Genomic DNA, 15,079 nt, shown 5'->3' on the forward strand with positions numbered 1-15,079 from the left:
GGGAGCTGCCAGTGGCCGGAGAAAGATCCCAGGGAGCAAGCAAAAGACTGTAAGATCACACCGACTGCACATGCACGGCAGCCACAGGAGACAGAGCTTACCGTCCGCATTCATAAAGGAGCTAAGTATTCACCCCTGCAAGCTCAGAGGGGCTATGGCTAGGTATTCACCCCTGCAAGCTCAGAGGGACTGTGTGTAAATGCTGTGCCCTGAGCCGCCGCTGGAAAGTGGAGGGTTAGGAGGACCAGTCTTTTTTTTTTTCTTTTAAATTTTTAATTTTCAATTGAAGTGTAGTCGACATACGTATTTTATCCGTTTCAAGTGCACAACATAGTGATTGGACATTTCTGTATGCTAGTCCGATTATACATCCGACTACATTTGTGCTGCCAAAGCCGTTTTGACATTATTATTCCATAATTTTCAATTACCCACATTCCTGGAAGGGGCCTTTGACCAAACCATTAAGTGACCAAACCAATTAGTCTATTTCAGTCTGGCTCTGGGATGTATCTGGGACTTCTTTTCCCTTGGCAGCAGTACGCCGTTCTCAAGAAATGTGTTCAGGCTGAGTTTTGGAATGCCCAGGCACAGCCCTGCTGAAGCCGTTGCTGGGGGGGAGACACAGGCTTTCCCGTGCCACAGCCGTCCCCAGGAAACGGGGCACGTCTCCATCCCCCGGGAACCTCAGGCCCAAGATGGGCTTCGCCCTCCCCAGCCCCAGCTGGTAAGTGGCAGGTTCAAATCATGCCCCGGGGCTGGCAGGAGATGCAGGAAGGGGCCTTCCCAGGCCAGTTTCCCTCCAGCCTCTCCTTTCTGTTTTCTCATCCCTTCCTGGCTGTCCCTGAGCCCGGGAACAACAATCTTCCCTGCGGGCATCCCAGAACGACAAGGTGAGAAGGTACAAATGGAAGAGAGGAAGGCCAAGATGGGGCAGTCCACCGTGACCGTGGCCCTCCCCCGCCCCCCCACCCTTCCCCAGCCTCCTGCTGCTGCACTGTCATCCCAGCCCTACCTAAGGCTTTATCTCTGGCCTCTGTCTCTGTCTCTCTGTCTGTCACGTACCACAACTCCCGCATCAGGCCCCTCTAAGTCTCCAGGCCATCCTGTGTGGGGTGACAAGGCAAGCCTTCCTCAAGCACGTTTCCCATCTGGGCGGCAACAGCCAGCACCCCTGGATGGAACAGCAGCTCAGGGCCAAGCGCGGTGCCAGGCATGGGGCCCGCAGCGAACAGGTGACACACATGCCTTGGGAAGCTCGCCACAGAGCCAGGAGCCAGCAGGTATCCCAGAAAGGGCTTGAAGCTGCCAGAGGGACCCCTGGGGGCTCGTGTTCCAGCCACCACAGCTGTTCCCGCTGGTTCCTAGTGGGGTCTGTGGCCCAGCACCAGCTCTTTTACACACACGCGCACACACACACACACACACACACACACACACTCCCTCTCTCTCCCTCTCTCTGTCCTCCACGGAAGCGCAGCATGACTTGGGAATTACCAAGATGAAGACCTGGGTTCGAGTCCAGATGCTCGGCTGCCTTACTCTCTCAGTCCTAGTTTACGCGTGGGTCCAGCAGGCACCATCGCCCTGGGCCTGTGAGCTAAGGTTTGCTGTCATTTTCTTTTCCCGCAGCTCTCCTGGCCACGCTCACTTGCTGATCCTACGTCCCATTCCCACAGGGCTTGTCCACACTCACTTCTACTTTTCATTCCTTCAGGACTTCACTACAGGGCTGTATTGTTTGTTTGTTTGTTTGTTTTTTAAGATTCTATCTGTTTATTTGAGAGAGAGAGCACGAGCCAGCAGGGGTTGGTGGGGAGCAGAGGGGGAGGGGGAAGCAGACTCTCCACTGAGCAGGGAGCCTGAAGCGGGGTCTTGACCCCAGGACCCCGGGATCGGGGCCTGAGCTGAAGGTGGACACTTAACGGACTGAGTCACCTGGGCAGCCCTACAGGGCTGGTCATTAGCCACATTCGTCTGGGTCTTTCGGGGCCACAGTGATAACGTGTGACCTCTTCACCAAAGTCTGCCCTTGACTTGGGGTGTCCACGCTTTACTGCAGAGTGGTGAGTGAGGTGGTGGAGAGCTCACCCCACCCCGTGTGTGCACGCTCGATGGGGAGAATAGTGGAGAGGGAGAGGGGGACCTTCTTGCTATCCCTGAAGTCAGGCCAGCCAGGAAGCTGCCGGGTTCATCTTGTGCAGGCAAAGGAACAGGAAAGAGAGAGTGAGCCATCATAAGAAGCCTGCCGCGTTCATCACCCGTGGAGACATGGACATCCCCTCCGCGCCGGGTGCCAGGGAGTGAAGGGGGACCCGAGGCCGGTTGCAGAGGCAGAAATGCACAAAGCTCAGTGGGCCCCCCAAACTGTCAGCAGGGGAAGGGGGGGCCAGGAGAGACCTGAGCAGGCCTCCTCACGACACCACCCTCCTGACCCTCCTTCTAGTGGCTGGGGTGAAGTGTGGCCAGAGTCCGCATCTTCCTGCTCACACAGAGTTGGGAACAGACAGGGGTCATGATCAGTGATCTCCCCAGCAGATCAGCCTGGAAACAAGAAAAGAGGAAGTAATGAACTAGTGCTATCGGCAGAGGCCTTCTGATAAAGGAAGTAATCAAAGATGGACCAAAAGGAGAAGCAGAGAGCCAGAGGGGGCAGAGGCATGACCTTCAAGGGAAAGGCATAGCTGAGAGCTCTCCTGGGGCCTCCCTCTTTGCCTTAATGTGCCAGAACCTCAGGTCTTCTCGCCACTCGCCCCTGCCACCTCTCCAGGTCCAGCTGCCAGAACTTTTCATAATCTGAAAATCTTCCGTTATAACCTTTTTGTTCCAGAACCTTCTTCTTCTTCTTCTTTTGTTTTAAAAAAGTAGGGTCTATGCCCAGTGTGGTGCTTGAACTCACAACTCTGAGATCAAGAGTAGTATATTCTGCCGACTGAGCCAGCCAGGCATCCCCAGAACCTTTTTCCTATCCAATGTCCTTCACCCACATTAGCCTTTCAGAGTGGTTCCGGAAAACACTAGACATCCTTCCTTTCTCAGAGTCTGGTTATTAGGTAAGGCGTACCAACGTGATCTTGACAGAGCCCTAAGACATACCATTCACTCGCTCACTCGGGTTCCATTCACTTCCCCTCATTCCTGAGGGGAACAGGCCTCAGCCTGCCTGTTGTGGGCTCCTCTGCAGGAAGGTCAGCCTCCCAGATACCTCTCATTGAGGACAGCCACAAGGACTCCATTCCAGAAACTTGCAGAGCCAAGATCTCTGCCCAAGGGCCAGGGGGATGGGGTGGAGGAAGGTGCCAAATTACCCAAATACCTTGGCTTCGGGCTTTGGTTCAGGTGGTTTTAGTTGGCGCCTGGGAAGGGCCCTTTGGCCATTCCTGTGTGGGGAGAGCGCACTGCAGCCCTGCTGGGGAGGGGAGGGGTTCGGGCTCTGCCCCAGGCCCCACCCCCACAGTTTCCCCAATATGGCACATTACCTTGGGATGCTCAAAGCAGATGCCCCTCACACATCTGTGAGAGGGACAGAAAGAGCTCTGTGTATAATAGTTTATGAGTAAACTATTCATTTATTATTTTAAAGGTTTTATTTTTAAGTTCTCTTTCCGCCCATCGTGGGGCTCGAACTCAAAACCCCAAGATCAAGGGTCACATGACTCTACTGACTGAGCCAGCCAGGCACCCCTCTACCTAAGCAATTTAAAACTGCTTGTACGTGAAATAGGAGCAGTTACACTTCCTTCAGTGCGTATTGTGGGCCGCCTCTGTGCGGCAGGGACTGCAACCCGAGAAGACTGGGGACACAAGGGACATCGCATCTGCAAGCTCCAAGCTAATGACAGAGCTTCTTCTGCAGCCCTCTCCCCTCTTCTACCAGAGGCATTCCCGAGGCTGCCCGGCGGGGGGAGGACAAGGAGGGGGCTCTGTATTTGAAGAACCCAGAGCCCCTCCCCTGACTCACGCCTCTGCCCCTGCAGCCTGGCCCAGTCGTTATGGGCCCTCTTCACGTCCACGCTGGCCATCTCGCTGGTGTTTGCCATCATCCCCTTATGCCGAGACGTGCAGGTGCTGGCCTCAGTCATGGCGCTGGCGGGCCTGGCCATGGGCTGCATCGACACCGTGGCCAACATGCAGCTGGTAAGGATCTACCAGAAGGACTCGGCCGTCTTCCTCCAGGTGAGTCCACTCGTGGGCATGGGGCTGCGTGGTGGGAGGCCACGGGGTGCTCCCTGGGCCCTGGCCACCTCTCCTGGGCCCCTCCCCGGGGCTAGGTGTCTTTTACTTTAGGCCAGGTGGTGATGCGGTAGGAGACCAGTCATGATCTCTGGACTTGGGTCTCCTCCTCTCTCAAAGGCGGCCATGCTCCCTGTGTGCTGGGTGGTCACGGGAGTCTAGGCGCCCCCCCCAAAGAGGTTCTTCGTGAACCCGAGAGTGCTGTGATGGCGAGACGGGAGGGCTTGTTGTTTCCTCGACTCCTTCCCCCTCTCTGTATTTCCCTTCCTGTCCAGCCCTGCCCTTTATCAAGCCCCCGTCCTTATGGGGGTGTTAGCTGGTCGATGTTATCATGGGGCCAGCCCGCAGGTGTGGTTAAGATTTGGGAAAGAAGGAAGTGGAAGGGAGGAGAAGGGCCACTGTCGCCCAAGTTCTCCCAGACCAAGAAGGTCGTGGAGAGGAACATCTCTCCTCACCTCTCCTGCTTCCCTATTGCTCCCTCACTCTGGGACCAGGCAGGGGCTCCCCAGATGGGGCACAAAGTGGGGGATGGGCTAGGAAGCGTGAGCCACCCCCCTTACCCCTACCACTTCTCTTCCCTCCTCAGGTTCTCCATTTCTTTGTGGGCTTCGGTGCTCTGCTGAGCCCCCTGATTGCCGACCCCTTCCTGTCTGAGGCCAACTGCTTGCCTGCCAATGGCACAGCCAACAGCACCTCCGGCAGTCACCTGTTCCACGCGTCCAGGGTCCTGGGCCAGCACCATGCCGAGGTGTGGCGTTTGTCCAACCAGTCACTCTCCAAGCTGCCTCCGCAGGACAGAGCCGGGACCCGTGTGTCCTACGCCTTCTGGATCATGGCCCTGATCAATGTGAGTGCCATGAGGGGAGGGCTGGATGGGGACAAGTGGACAGTCACACCTACCAGTCCATACCAGCTCCCAGGGTAGACTCTTCTGATTATGAGCAACGTGCTGGCCTGTGGGAAAGCAAGGGGATGGGAAAACTGACCCCCTCCACGGAGGTATCTGAAGGCAAAGGGGGGGGTCACAGGAGGTCATTTCGAAGGTCCTTGCTGGGGACAATCCATGACTGTGATCTCAAGGGAGATAAAGCCGTGAGCAGGTTTAGCACAATGGAATCAGGGTCAACTTTCAAGCCATCTGAGGCTCCATGGGAAACCAGCTCTTTTCCTCCGAGGCCAGACAAAGCACATCCAGGGACAGAGCCCTGTATGATGTCAGGCTCTTCCCCAGGGCCCTTCATCGTCGGTGGGATTCTCCTGCGCCCTGGTGTGAGGTGGGCTCCTGCGGAGGCTGGGGGATGGACGAGATGACCTCTGAGGGGTCCTGCCTACACCAAGGCTGCCACAGAGCAGAGCAGAGAGGTCACTCACGGTGACTGGGTCAGTTACTGAGGCCGCTTTGCTGCCCAGCTGCCGTCCTCCCCATCAGCCTGACTGAGTCTGGCTAGAAACCCCTGGTGCTCTGCAACAGGTCCCCGCAGAGGAGCCCAGGCTGTGGCCAGAGGCACCTCTGCCCTCTCTCCAGCTGGGGAAGCACCGTCAGGAGCCAGGAGCACCAGCAACAGACCAGGTCTCCTGGCTGGGGCCCGGCCTGGGCTGGCGGTGCCGATGGAGTACTCCAGAGGGCCATTTGTCTGGTTGTGGGTGGAGGACCAGATGGCTTGTCATGACTGAGGGCCTCCGTTGGCTCCAGGCAGACTTGTCCCCCCTCCAGGGATAGGCAGGCTGGGTTCAGGCACCCAGCTGCTGTTGGGCCTCAAAGTGACGGGGAACATGTCACACTGAATGGGGTCTCTGAGATCACCCAGTCCTGCGGAGCAGCAGAGAGGGGGTGGCACGCCATCCCTGGGACCATCGGTGGCTAGCAAGGACCCAATCAGTGGCTAGCAACGCTCTGGCCGGGCCGGAACCCTGGGTCCCCGCACAGACCCCCTTCCTCCTGCCCCAGAGTCAGCGCTCATTTTTCCTTTCTTCTGCTTTGCAATTTTCCTTGTATCAGAATCTTCCCTCAGCGCTCTCCAAAACCCAGGCCCCATCTCTTGCTCTTTCCATGTTCTGCCCGTGCCGATCGTTGCTTTGGAAACAATACAGCATTGGGCCTGTGGCTGCCAAGAGGGGACCTGTTTGGAGCACTGTCCAAACAATGTCGAAGCTAAGACTCTGGGATTAGGAAACTGGAAGGTCCGGCTTAAGTGGCCGGTCTGTTTTCTGTTGCCCCACGAAGTGCAGACTGGAGGCGCTTGGCTGCAGGATGTCCGGACTTCCATACTGGTTTGTTTCTGAAGATAAACAGTGCAGCCCAGAAGAGAACAGGGCCGTGCACGCTTGTGAGCATGAATGTTCACACTCACTCACACACGCACCCGCAGAGCCCACCTGCACAGCCCACCCAGCACTCTCTGACTTTGAAGGCGGAGCTTGCCTCCTCTGAATGGGCTTCTCATAAAGGCAGTGTTCCGCGGGGCCAGTCCCCTGTGTCGTCCTTCCCACCACGTGCCTCCCTGGAAAGCCCCACTTGCAGTGACCAGGCTCTTTACAGCTGTTTCCCCTTGGCCTTCACTCCGGCCTTCTGCTGCTGCAGGCCTCTGTGTGAGGGTTTCCTGTTTCCCCCATCAGACTCGAGGGAGGGCTTGTCTCCCCCATCAGACCCAGACTCCTGAGGGGGGGTCATCTCCTCCCCCTTGGGCCTGATGTGTGGTGTTGCCATGGCGTGTCTGGCCTGGACACAGCTCCGAGTATGGAGGGAGCTCCTGCAGGGACAGCACTGCAGGGAGGGACCAGCACTAGGCTGGTGTTTTTGGGGGGGGGCACCCCTGGGAAAATGCCCCCATGCGCCAGCCTGGCTCCAGGGACTGGGAGCGCCCCTCGGTGCCACGTGGGCCCTGCTGCCTCCCGCGTCCACAGTGGCTGCGCCCATCAGGGTGGGGGGGTGGAGAGGGCCTCTGGGGAGCTTCCGCAGCCCCCCGGACTTCCTCTCTTTCCTGAGCGAAGGGAACCGGGAAGAAGCTGTGGCAGGAAGCAGAGGTCGGACTTGACAAGAGCTTCCTGGAGGCGGGGGAGCTTGGATGCAGGCAGGGCACCCGAGGGAGGCGGCGGAGGCTTCTCCAGGCAACCACAGAGGCAGGAGACACCTCTCATTGCTCTGGGGCTTCCCGAAACCCCAGCGGCTTAGTGGGACTAGCCGCACGCGGAACACCGGGCTTGTGTGTACATGCTGCTCGGAGCCCGCATCAAAAGCAGCGCCTGTCTCCGCTTTCTAGTTTGGACACGAGGTCCCTGTGGACAGGCTCTGTACCTCCTCGGAATAACCTCAACCAGACAAGCCCTGAGGGGGCCTTGGCCCTGGACACAGTCAAGGCGCCCAGGCCCCCCTCCCACTCTGCCCCTCATCGACCGTGTGACCAGGCATTAAGGCTTTTAGGGTCTGTAGCTTCCCGTTCTGATCTCTTCCCGTTGTAACAGGTCATGACTGAGTCATAACTTTGAGCCTCAGTCGCCACATCTGGAAAATGGGCATAGTAAACAAACGCAAGCTGTCTTTGTAAAGTGTCACATGATGTCCCAGCATGAAGCAGTGTGGGGGCACCATTCAGGGTAAGGATCTTAGAAACGAGTTTATCTCTGGCCCCTCTCCAGGACCAGAGCCCTGGTATGAGTCCGAGCCTGGCATGGGACAAGGAGCTGTCTGCCAGAAAACGGATGTGGTTAAGGCTGGGCCGCAATTAAACCAGTCTGCGCTGGGTCAACACACCTGGCGCCCTTGGCCAGGGACGGTGTATTTCCCAGGTGGATACCCTGGGGAAAGAGCTGTCTTCCATCAGGACTATGCAGACGCTCGCTGTTCGACCGTGTGGTGGTGTCTGCTGCGGGCCAGGCTCGGGAAGGGGCCCGCCTGACGGGAATGGGGCTCTCTTGACCCTCTGCCCAACCCCAGCTCCCGGTGCCCCTGGCCGTGCTGTTTCTGCTGTCCAAAGAGCGGCTGCTGGCCTGCTGCCCCCAGAGGAGACCCCTGCTCCTGTCTGCCGACGAGCTGGCGCTGGAGACGCAGCCTCCAGAGAAGGAAGATGCCTCCTCCCTGTCCTCCAAGTTTCAGCCACACCCAGGTGGGAGCTCTAATGACCTCTGCCACCCACAGCCCCACACCGAGGCTGCCCTGGTGTCCCCTTACCCCAGAGGATGAACGTAGATTCCATCCTGGGTAATGGTGGCTGGAAACAAGCCACAGCACTGCTGGCCTGGCGAGAAGGGGCTGGAGCGATCCTGCCGAAGCGTGCGGGTTCGGGTTGCCATCCAACAGCCCCAGCCTCCCCTCTGCCTAGACCGACCTGCGTGACCTGGGCTGAGTTACTGGATCGCTCAGAGGCTTGCCTCCACCAGGACTGAGAGGGCCGTCCCTAACAGGTGGTGGAAGTTAGTAGAAGGTGGGAGGCGGGACGTGGTCCCCATTCTGCCAGGCTCTCTACCTGCCAGCTGCTTCTCCCGGGCCTACAGTGGGGGAAGGAGCAGGAGCTGAAACTCACCCTTGTCCTTGTGTCTCCTCCAGGCCACGAGGACCTGTTCAGCTGCTGCCAGAGGAAGAATTTCAAAGGAGCCCCTTATTCCTTCTTCGCCATCCACATCACAGCGGCCCTGGTCCTGTTCATGACCGACGGGATGACGGTGAGCCTGCCCTCCTCCCGGGAGACTCCAGCTGGGGGTAGCAAGAGAAAGAGCCAAGCACCGTGGTTTCCCAAAGGCCTCACCTCTAGTGCAGTGGATTCAAACATTTATGCTAAGTGGGGGAGACTGTCTGCAGAATTGTTCACAGCCCCTTGGTACTATCTCTTCTGTCCTAGCCCATTGTCTTTATTTTCCCTAACTCTGTGGCTAGGGGCTTCTCTGGTTTGTTCCCAAGGGTGGGCTACCCACATTTTTTTTTAAAGGGGCAGAGCCCAGGGGCACTTGGGTGTCTCAGTCGGTGAAACGTCTGCCTTCGGCTCAGGTTATGATCCCAGGGTCCTGGGATCGAGCCCTACATCGGGCTCTCTGCTCAGCAGGGAGTCTCCTTCTCCCGCTGGCCCTCTCCCTTTCCCCCCACCGCTTGTGCACATACACTCTCTCAAATAAACAAAAAAATCTTAAAAAAAAAATAAGTAAATGGGCAGAGCCCTATTTCTCCAGGTAGAGGTCATGCCGTGTAAACCCGAGGGCACTCTGCTTCCTGGAACACATTCCAAACCCCAGCTTCTCAAGCCGTGTTGGTAAACAAGCGACAGGCAGGACTGGGCCCAGCTCGGTGAGCCACAGGGGCCTCTGCTATTCTAGTTAGTGTCTGCCCTCAGAAGTCTCGTAGGATTCGGTCGGGGTCCTTTTGAATGGCTGACCGGATTAACTGACTACCACATCAGGGTCTCTCCAAAGAGGAGGTTTCAGGAGACAGATGGGCCAGGGGGAAATACACGTGCTAGCCCTGGTCGACTTCCAACTCTCGGTGTGACCTCGGGCAGCTCACTTCTCTCTGCCCCCTCATCTGTCAAATGAGACACCCTGACACCCCTTTTGTTCAGCCGTGGTACCCTTCCTTCCTGTGGCATCCTCATAGATAAGACATGTGGTGGAAGTCTGCTCCGGTGGAGGGACCGGATGCAGTGCCCGCGTGCCCAGACCTCCCGGCGCCCCCTGTGGAGACCCAGAGAGGCCCCCTCCCCCACCCCACCACTGCCTCCCTTGGCCTGCCCCTCAGGACAGGTGCAGTCTGTAAGCTGTGGCATGGCACGGGTCCTGTCCTCAGCTCAGGCCTGCATGTGTCTGGCGATCCTGGCTCCAAGCCCCCCTTTCACTGAGGCTCTAGGAGCAGGACCAGTCCTTCCTCAGCCCTCAGCACACCTGCCCCCACCCTGGGTTTCCTTTTCTGAGGGTCCAGCTGCCCCGCAGGTGTGCTCAGCAGGGCCTGTCTCTCCCCAGGGCGAGTATTCAGCCTTTGTGTACAGCTATGCAGTGGAGAAGCCGCTCTCTGTGGGGCACAAGGTGGCTGGTTACCTCCCCAGCCTCTTCTGGGGCTTCATCACCCTGGGTCGGCTCATCTCCATTCCCATCTCTTCCAAACTGAAGCCGGTCACCATGGTTTTCATCAATGTGGTAAGTGGCTTCCTATCACTTCCTGGAAGCACAGGAGGGCTATTTACTCCTGGCCCTCCTGCTGCCCCAGGACATTTGCTCAGGACTGGACTCTGCCAGCAGAGCAGGAATGTAGTAGATGGAGGAAAGCAGAAGTGAGAGGCGCTGGTGAGGAAGGGATGGAAATCCAGAAGGTGGAGCCTCTCTGTGTGACCTTGGTAAAACCTCTTTCCCTCTCTGATTCTCTGATTTTTGTACCCATAAAAGAAAGGGGCTATAAGAGGTGGTTACTGCTGTGAATGGAGCAGATCCCAGGGCACAAGCTGCCAAGGGTACAAGGGAAGCAGGTGCAGGCCTTGGTCCTCCTGTGTCCTCTTGGCGCCCAGCTGGTGAGAACCCCATGGCCACCCGAATCACCATCTCTGGGCTGGAGCCTCAGAATCTGCATTTTGAAATTCTCCCAGATGACTCTTCATAGCCAGACTAGAAGGGAGGATGGCATTCAGGGAACTGGCCCGTCTCAACAGCTGGGTGTCCTGGCCCAAACCTTCAGACCTGATGTGTGTCCGTGTCAGCATCTGTGATGAAGGGTCTAAATTACAGATTCCTGTAAGGTCATCTAGCCCAGCCTCCCTTCCGGGGCTCCAGGCACGTCTATAACATCCCCTCTAGGGGTCCACAGTCTGCTTACATACCTGCCGTGACTGGGAACTCATCCCTTTCCAGGTAGCCAAATCCACTGTCAAAAAGTACTTCCCTGCGTTGAGTTTCCAGCGGAAAGAGGGTCGGGAAATAATGCTGGGGCTACAGAGACCAGAGACCATGAGCTGCAAGAAAGGCCTTATCGTTAGCTTTGTGCTGGTCGATAACCTCTAAGAAAGAAATTCCCGTTCACTGTAGATGGGAGGTAGTAGGGGCAGAAGCCAAACTTGAGAGGGAGAGGGAGACAGGAAGTGGAGGTGTGACTGTGGCAAATATTTCTGAGCTGGAGAGAGTTCTGCTTGACAGGAGCCTGTGTGTAGGCAGAGGAGAAAGGGAGGAAGCCTGGGAGGAGGGGTCTGGGCAGATGCCATTGTTAGAGAGGAAGGGCCCTGGGGTGGGAATGGAGAAGGGAGCGTGAAGCTCAGTGAGGAGGAGGCCGAGGGGATGCTCCAGGGAAGGAGCAGGTCATGGGGTGGAAGAGTCGGGGTACATGTGCTCCAGGTGGCCAGCCTCTGCGAGACCCAAGGTCAGCTGCTTAGACAGAGGACAGTGGGGTGGGACTCTGAGTCTGGGGGGAGAAGAACATCTGAAGCCCCCATATGACTTAGCCATTGATGATAAGAAACACACCTGGACTACTGGCTTTTTTTTTTTTTTTTTAGATTTTATTTATTTATTTGACAGACAGAGATCACAAATAGGCAGAGAGGCAGGCAGAGAGAGAGGAGGAAGCAGGCCTCTGGCTGAGCAGAGAGCCTGATGCGGGGCTCGATCCCAGGACCTGGGATCATGACCTGAGCCGAAGGCAGAGGCTTTAACCCACTGAGCCACCCAGGCGCCCCGGACTACTGGCTTTTTAAAAGGAAACTCATATTCCTGGGCCCAGCCCAGGCTTCATGAACCGCAGTGTCCAGGGGAGGGAACCTAGCGATCTATACATTTAACCAACACCCCAGGGGTTCGTGTCATCAAGCAAGCGTGGGAAAACACCATCCTAGAGCAAATGACTCCCAAATACATTACCGGTGCTTTTGCAAAAGACAGATTCCTGGGCCCCTCCCTCAGAGATTCAGACTGGGGTGCAGAGAGAGGAGCCATGGTACCTCAATCGTTTTCAGGGCCTTTCAGCTGCCTTTGGTGGGCACCCAATCAGGGTTACCCTTCCACAGCCCTGAGTGAGTTTCCTGGCTCCGCACCTGCCCAGTGACTGTCCTATAGTCACTGCGACTTCTTCCGAACGGTCCTTTCATGTTTAAATTCATGGTCACCCTGCTGCCTATTCTCCTGGGTCTCCACGACCACTTCCTGGTGAATGAACAGCCATAGGGGAAGTTCAGCTAGGGAAGAAGATGGGCAGGGGAGGGTCGGGATGAGGGTGGCCGGCAGGTGGGAAGCAGGCTGTGTGGGAGGAGGGCTGCCTGGTGGAGCTGCTAGCTGGCCATGGGCGTATTCAAGCTTTTGTCACCCAGGCTAAAAGAAGAGAGGTGTTTTTCAAACTCCCCCAAGTCTAGGGATTTTCAGGGTGACTCTTCATGGCTTTCCTGTAAATTTCCTACAATTTCAAATCTGATTTGAAAATGGGGTGGCCAGGCAGCGGGGGCGGTGGGGGGAGCAGGAACAGCATCTTCAAAGCCCTGGTTCTGCCCCAGGCATGTAAGTTGGGAACTGACTTTCCAGAAGGGGCCAGTGCCACAGTGGCACGGAACGGGGAATGGTCCGGGCAGAGGCCACTGCTGGTTGATAGGCCCAAGGGTGGAGTTAACTGGGTAACTGGGAGGGAGCATGGTGGGCAGGGTCGGCGACAGGGAGCAGGGAACCAGGTTGGGGGCAGCCGACGTGGGCTAGATCCTGCAAAAGGCCTTGTAAGCCAGGTTTGGGTTTTTATTCAAAGTGGGAGCAAGGCAGGCCTTCAGTAGGTGTGAAGCAGGGAGTGGACATGATCTGCTTTGAATTTCAAAAACATACTCCCCTGTCCTGGGTGAGAGTCAATCAAGGAGAGAGATGGTGAGGAGCCCGTCTCGGAGTCCACACAGGAGAGGCTGCGACCGGATGAAGGTGGTCAGGATGGTTTTGGAGAGGTCCAAGAGTCTACCTTTTATCTGGGTGGAGGTGGTAGGATTTGCCCTGGCCTGAATGTAGGAGAGGTGGGAATAAGGAATTGAGGACTACCTTAGATCCAGGGCCTGTCCGCTGGGCCCACATCACTGATGTTGGGGGGCAGGGGGAAGAGTCGGTTTGGGGGAGGAAAGGCCAAGTTCTGTTTGGACAATCCTGTCAGCCAGCCAGTCACCCATCAAAGGGGCGGTATTTCGTGCCAGGCTGGAGCTCTGGACCCAGGTCGTGGTTGGAGGGATGAGTTGGACGAGACTGGCCGTAGAGATATTTGAAACCAGGGCGCTGGACCAGCAGGAAATGCAGACAAAGAAGAGCCAGGGGAGTCTGGGGCCGCGCCAACGTTTAAAGATTGAGCAGAGGAGGAAGAAAGAGCAGTGAGGCTGTGGGGCCATTTTCTGTGCCAAAGAAATACATTATATTTGGAAGCTTAACTATGTCGACTGCTTTTGCATTTTTACTGCATGAGAGAAGTCTTTCGCGTCGCTTCTCCGCTGTGAAGAGAGTGTCTCTCCATCAGCCGCCATTTGCTGTGAACCCCCTCGGGGACAGGCTGACAAGGCCTCTGAGCCACAGTCTGAGACTGAGATCTTGCATAGAGACTGGGGGGCTGGTAAAGAAGGGTGAAGGGCAGGGTGCTCATGGGTGGCCGTTGCTGGCTTCCAGCTGGAGCACGTCCCTGGGGTCGGCCCGAGGAGGGTGACCATCCCTTCCCTCTGCCCAGGATCATTTTATCTGTCAATCAGCCAGGGTCGGGGTAGGGCTGGAGGTGGTTTCTTACATACCTTCTACGCTCAAAACACAAATACGAGGAGTGAGCGTTGTCTGAAGACTCACAGTTTAAGAGCCCCTGTGCGGCAGTCATTTCTCCAGCACTCTCCAGGGGAGCTTTGGTAACCCATTCTGCACACTAAGGGCCTAGAATCAGAGAGATCAAGGACCTCAAAGCCCCAGACTTGGTACTTACACCTGGATCTTCTGCCTCCAGACCCAAGCTGCCTGTTTCTTCCCAGCGGAATTTCCACCCCCCCCCCCCAGGGGAATTTTGCATAGAAAGTATTCAGTATTGGGGCGCCTGGGTGGCTCAGATGGTTAAGCCACTGCCTTCAGCTCAGGTCATGATGCCAGGGTCCTGGGATCCAGTCCCCAGTTGGACTCCTTGCTCGGCAGGGAGCCTGCTTCTCTCGCTGCCTCTGCCTGCCACTCTGCCTACTTGTGTGTGCTCTCTTTCTCTCTCTCTCTCTGACAAATAAATAAATAAAAACTTAAGAAAGAAAGAATGAATTCAGTGTTGACCTAAAAGCATTTTTAAGGAATTTAGAAAAAGCGTGACTTAACAAAACAATGCCCATGTGACAGAGACCCTTTCTGAACTAGAAAGAGTCCACATCCCAGGGGTCTCTAACCGCAAGCAGGAATCTGGTCATAGGAGTCTGAGCTGAAGCCCTGGGTCGGGGGGCCCAAACTGCCTCGGCCACCGACCCTCTTCCTGGGAGGTCCCCAGAGGGTGGGGACCCCACCACCCACCCCTACTACTACCCCCAGCCCTGCCAGCTTCTCCTGTTACCCCTGGGCTTCCTCTGCGAGCTCGCGGCTTTTGGGGCAAGAGAAGCAGCTTGTCTTCGTGAGGAGTGGAGGGCAGAGAGCTGATGGCTTGGCTGGAAGTCCCCGTGCTCACAGATGAGACCTTGGGGACAGACGGTACTGCCACGCCAAGCGCTTCTTGAGTGTGATGACAGGCCTAGCGGTCTGGACGGCCACTTCGCCGCCCCCTCCCCCAGCTGCCGCCCTCCGTTCAGTTCCCGGGGCTTCCTCCGCGGAGCCCCGCCTGGGGAAGGTGCAGTTCCCACAGAGTCCACAGGGAGGCGTCCTGGTCACACAGCGCCGCCCTGGGGTCAGGGTGGCCCTTTCCAAGTCAGGAGCCCGAGCCCCCCCC

At 57.0% G+C, this 15,079-nt stretch overlaps 1 protein-coding gene across 2 annotated transcripts in view; it reads left to right on the forward strand.

Moving 5' to 3' along the window:
• MFSD4A (major facilitator superfamily domain containing 4A) overlaps positions 1-15,079 on the forward strand; it is a 28,295-nt gene that overhangs the window by 6,822 nt on the left and 6,394 nt on the right. For both annotated transcript variants that reach the window (XM_059413250.1, XM_059413251.1), the window contains exons 2-6: positions 3,978-4,176; positions 4,820-5,080; positions 8,168-8,336; positions 8,777-8,892; positions 10,177-10,350. In XM_059413250.1, the coding sequence (XP_059269233.1) occupies positions 3,978-4,176; positions 4,820-5,080; positions 8,168-8,336; positions 8,777-8,892; positions 10,177-10,350 (919 nt within the window). The remainder of the gene's footprint in view (positions 1-3,977; positions 4,177-4,819; positions 5,081-8,167; positions 8,337-8,776; positions 8,893-10,176; positions 10,351-15,079) is intronic.

Source organism: Mustela nigripes, chromosome 10 (genome assembly GCF_022355385.1).
Source record: "Mustela nigripes isolate SB6536 chromosome 10, MUSNIG.SB6536, whole genome shotgun sequence".
Taxonomy (NCBI): domain Eukaryota; kingdom Metazoa; phylum Chordata; class Mammalia; order Carnivora; family Mustelidae; genus Mustela; species Mustela nigripes.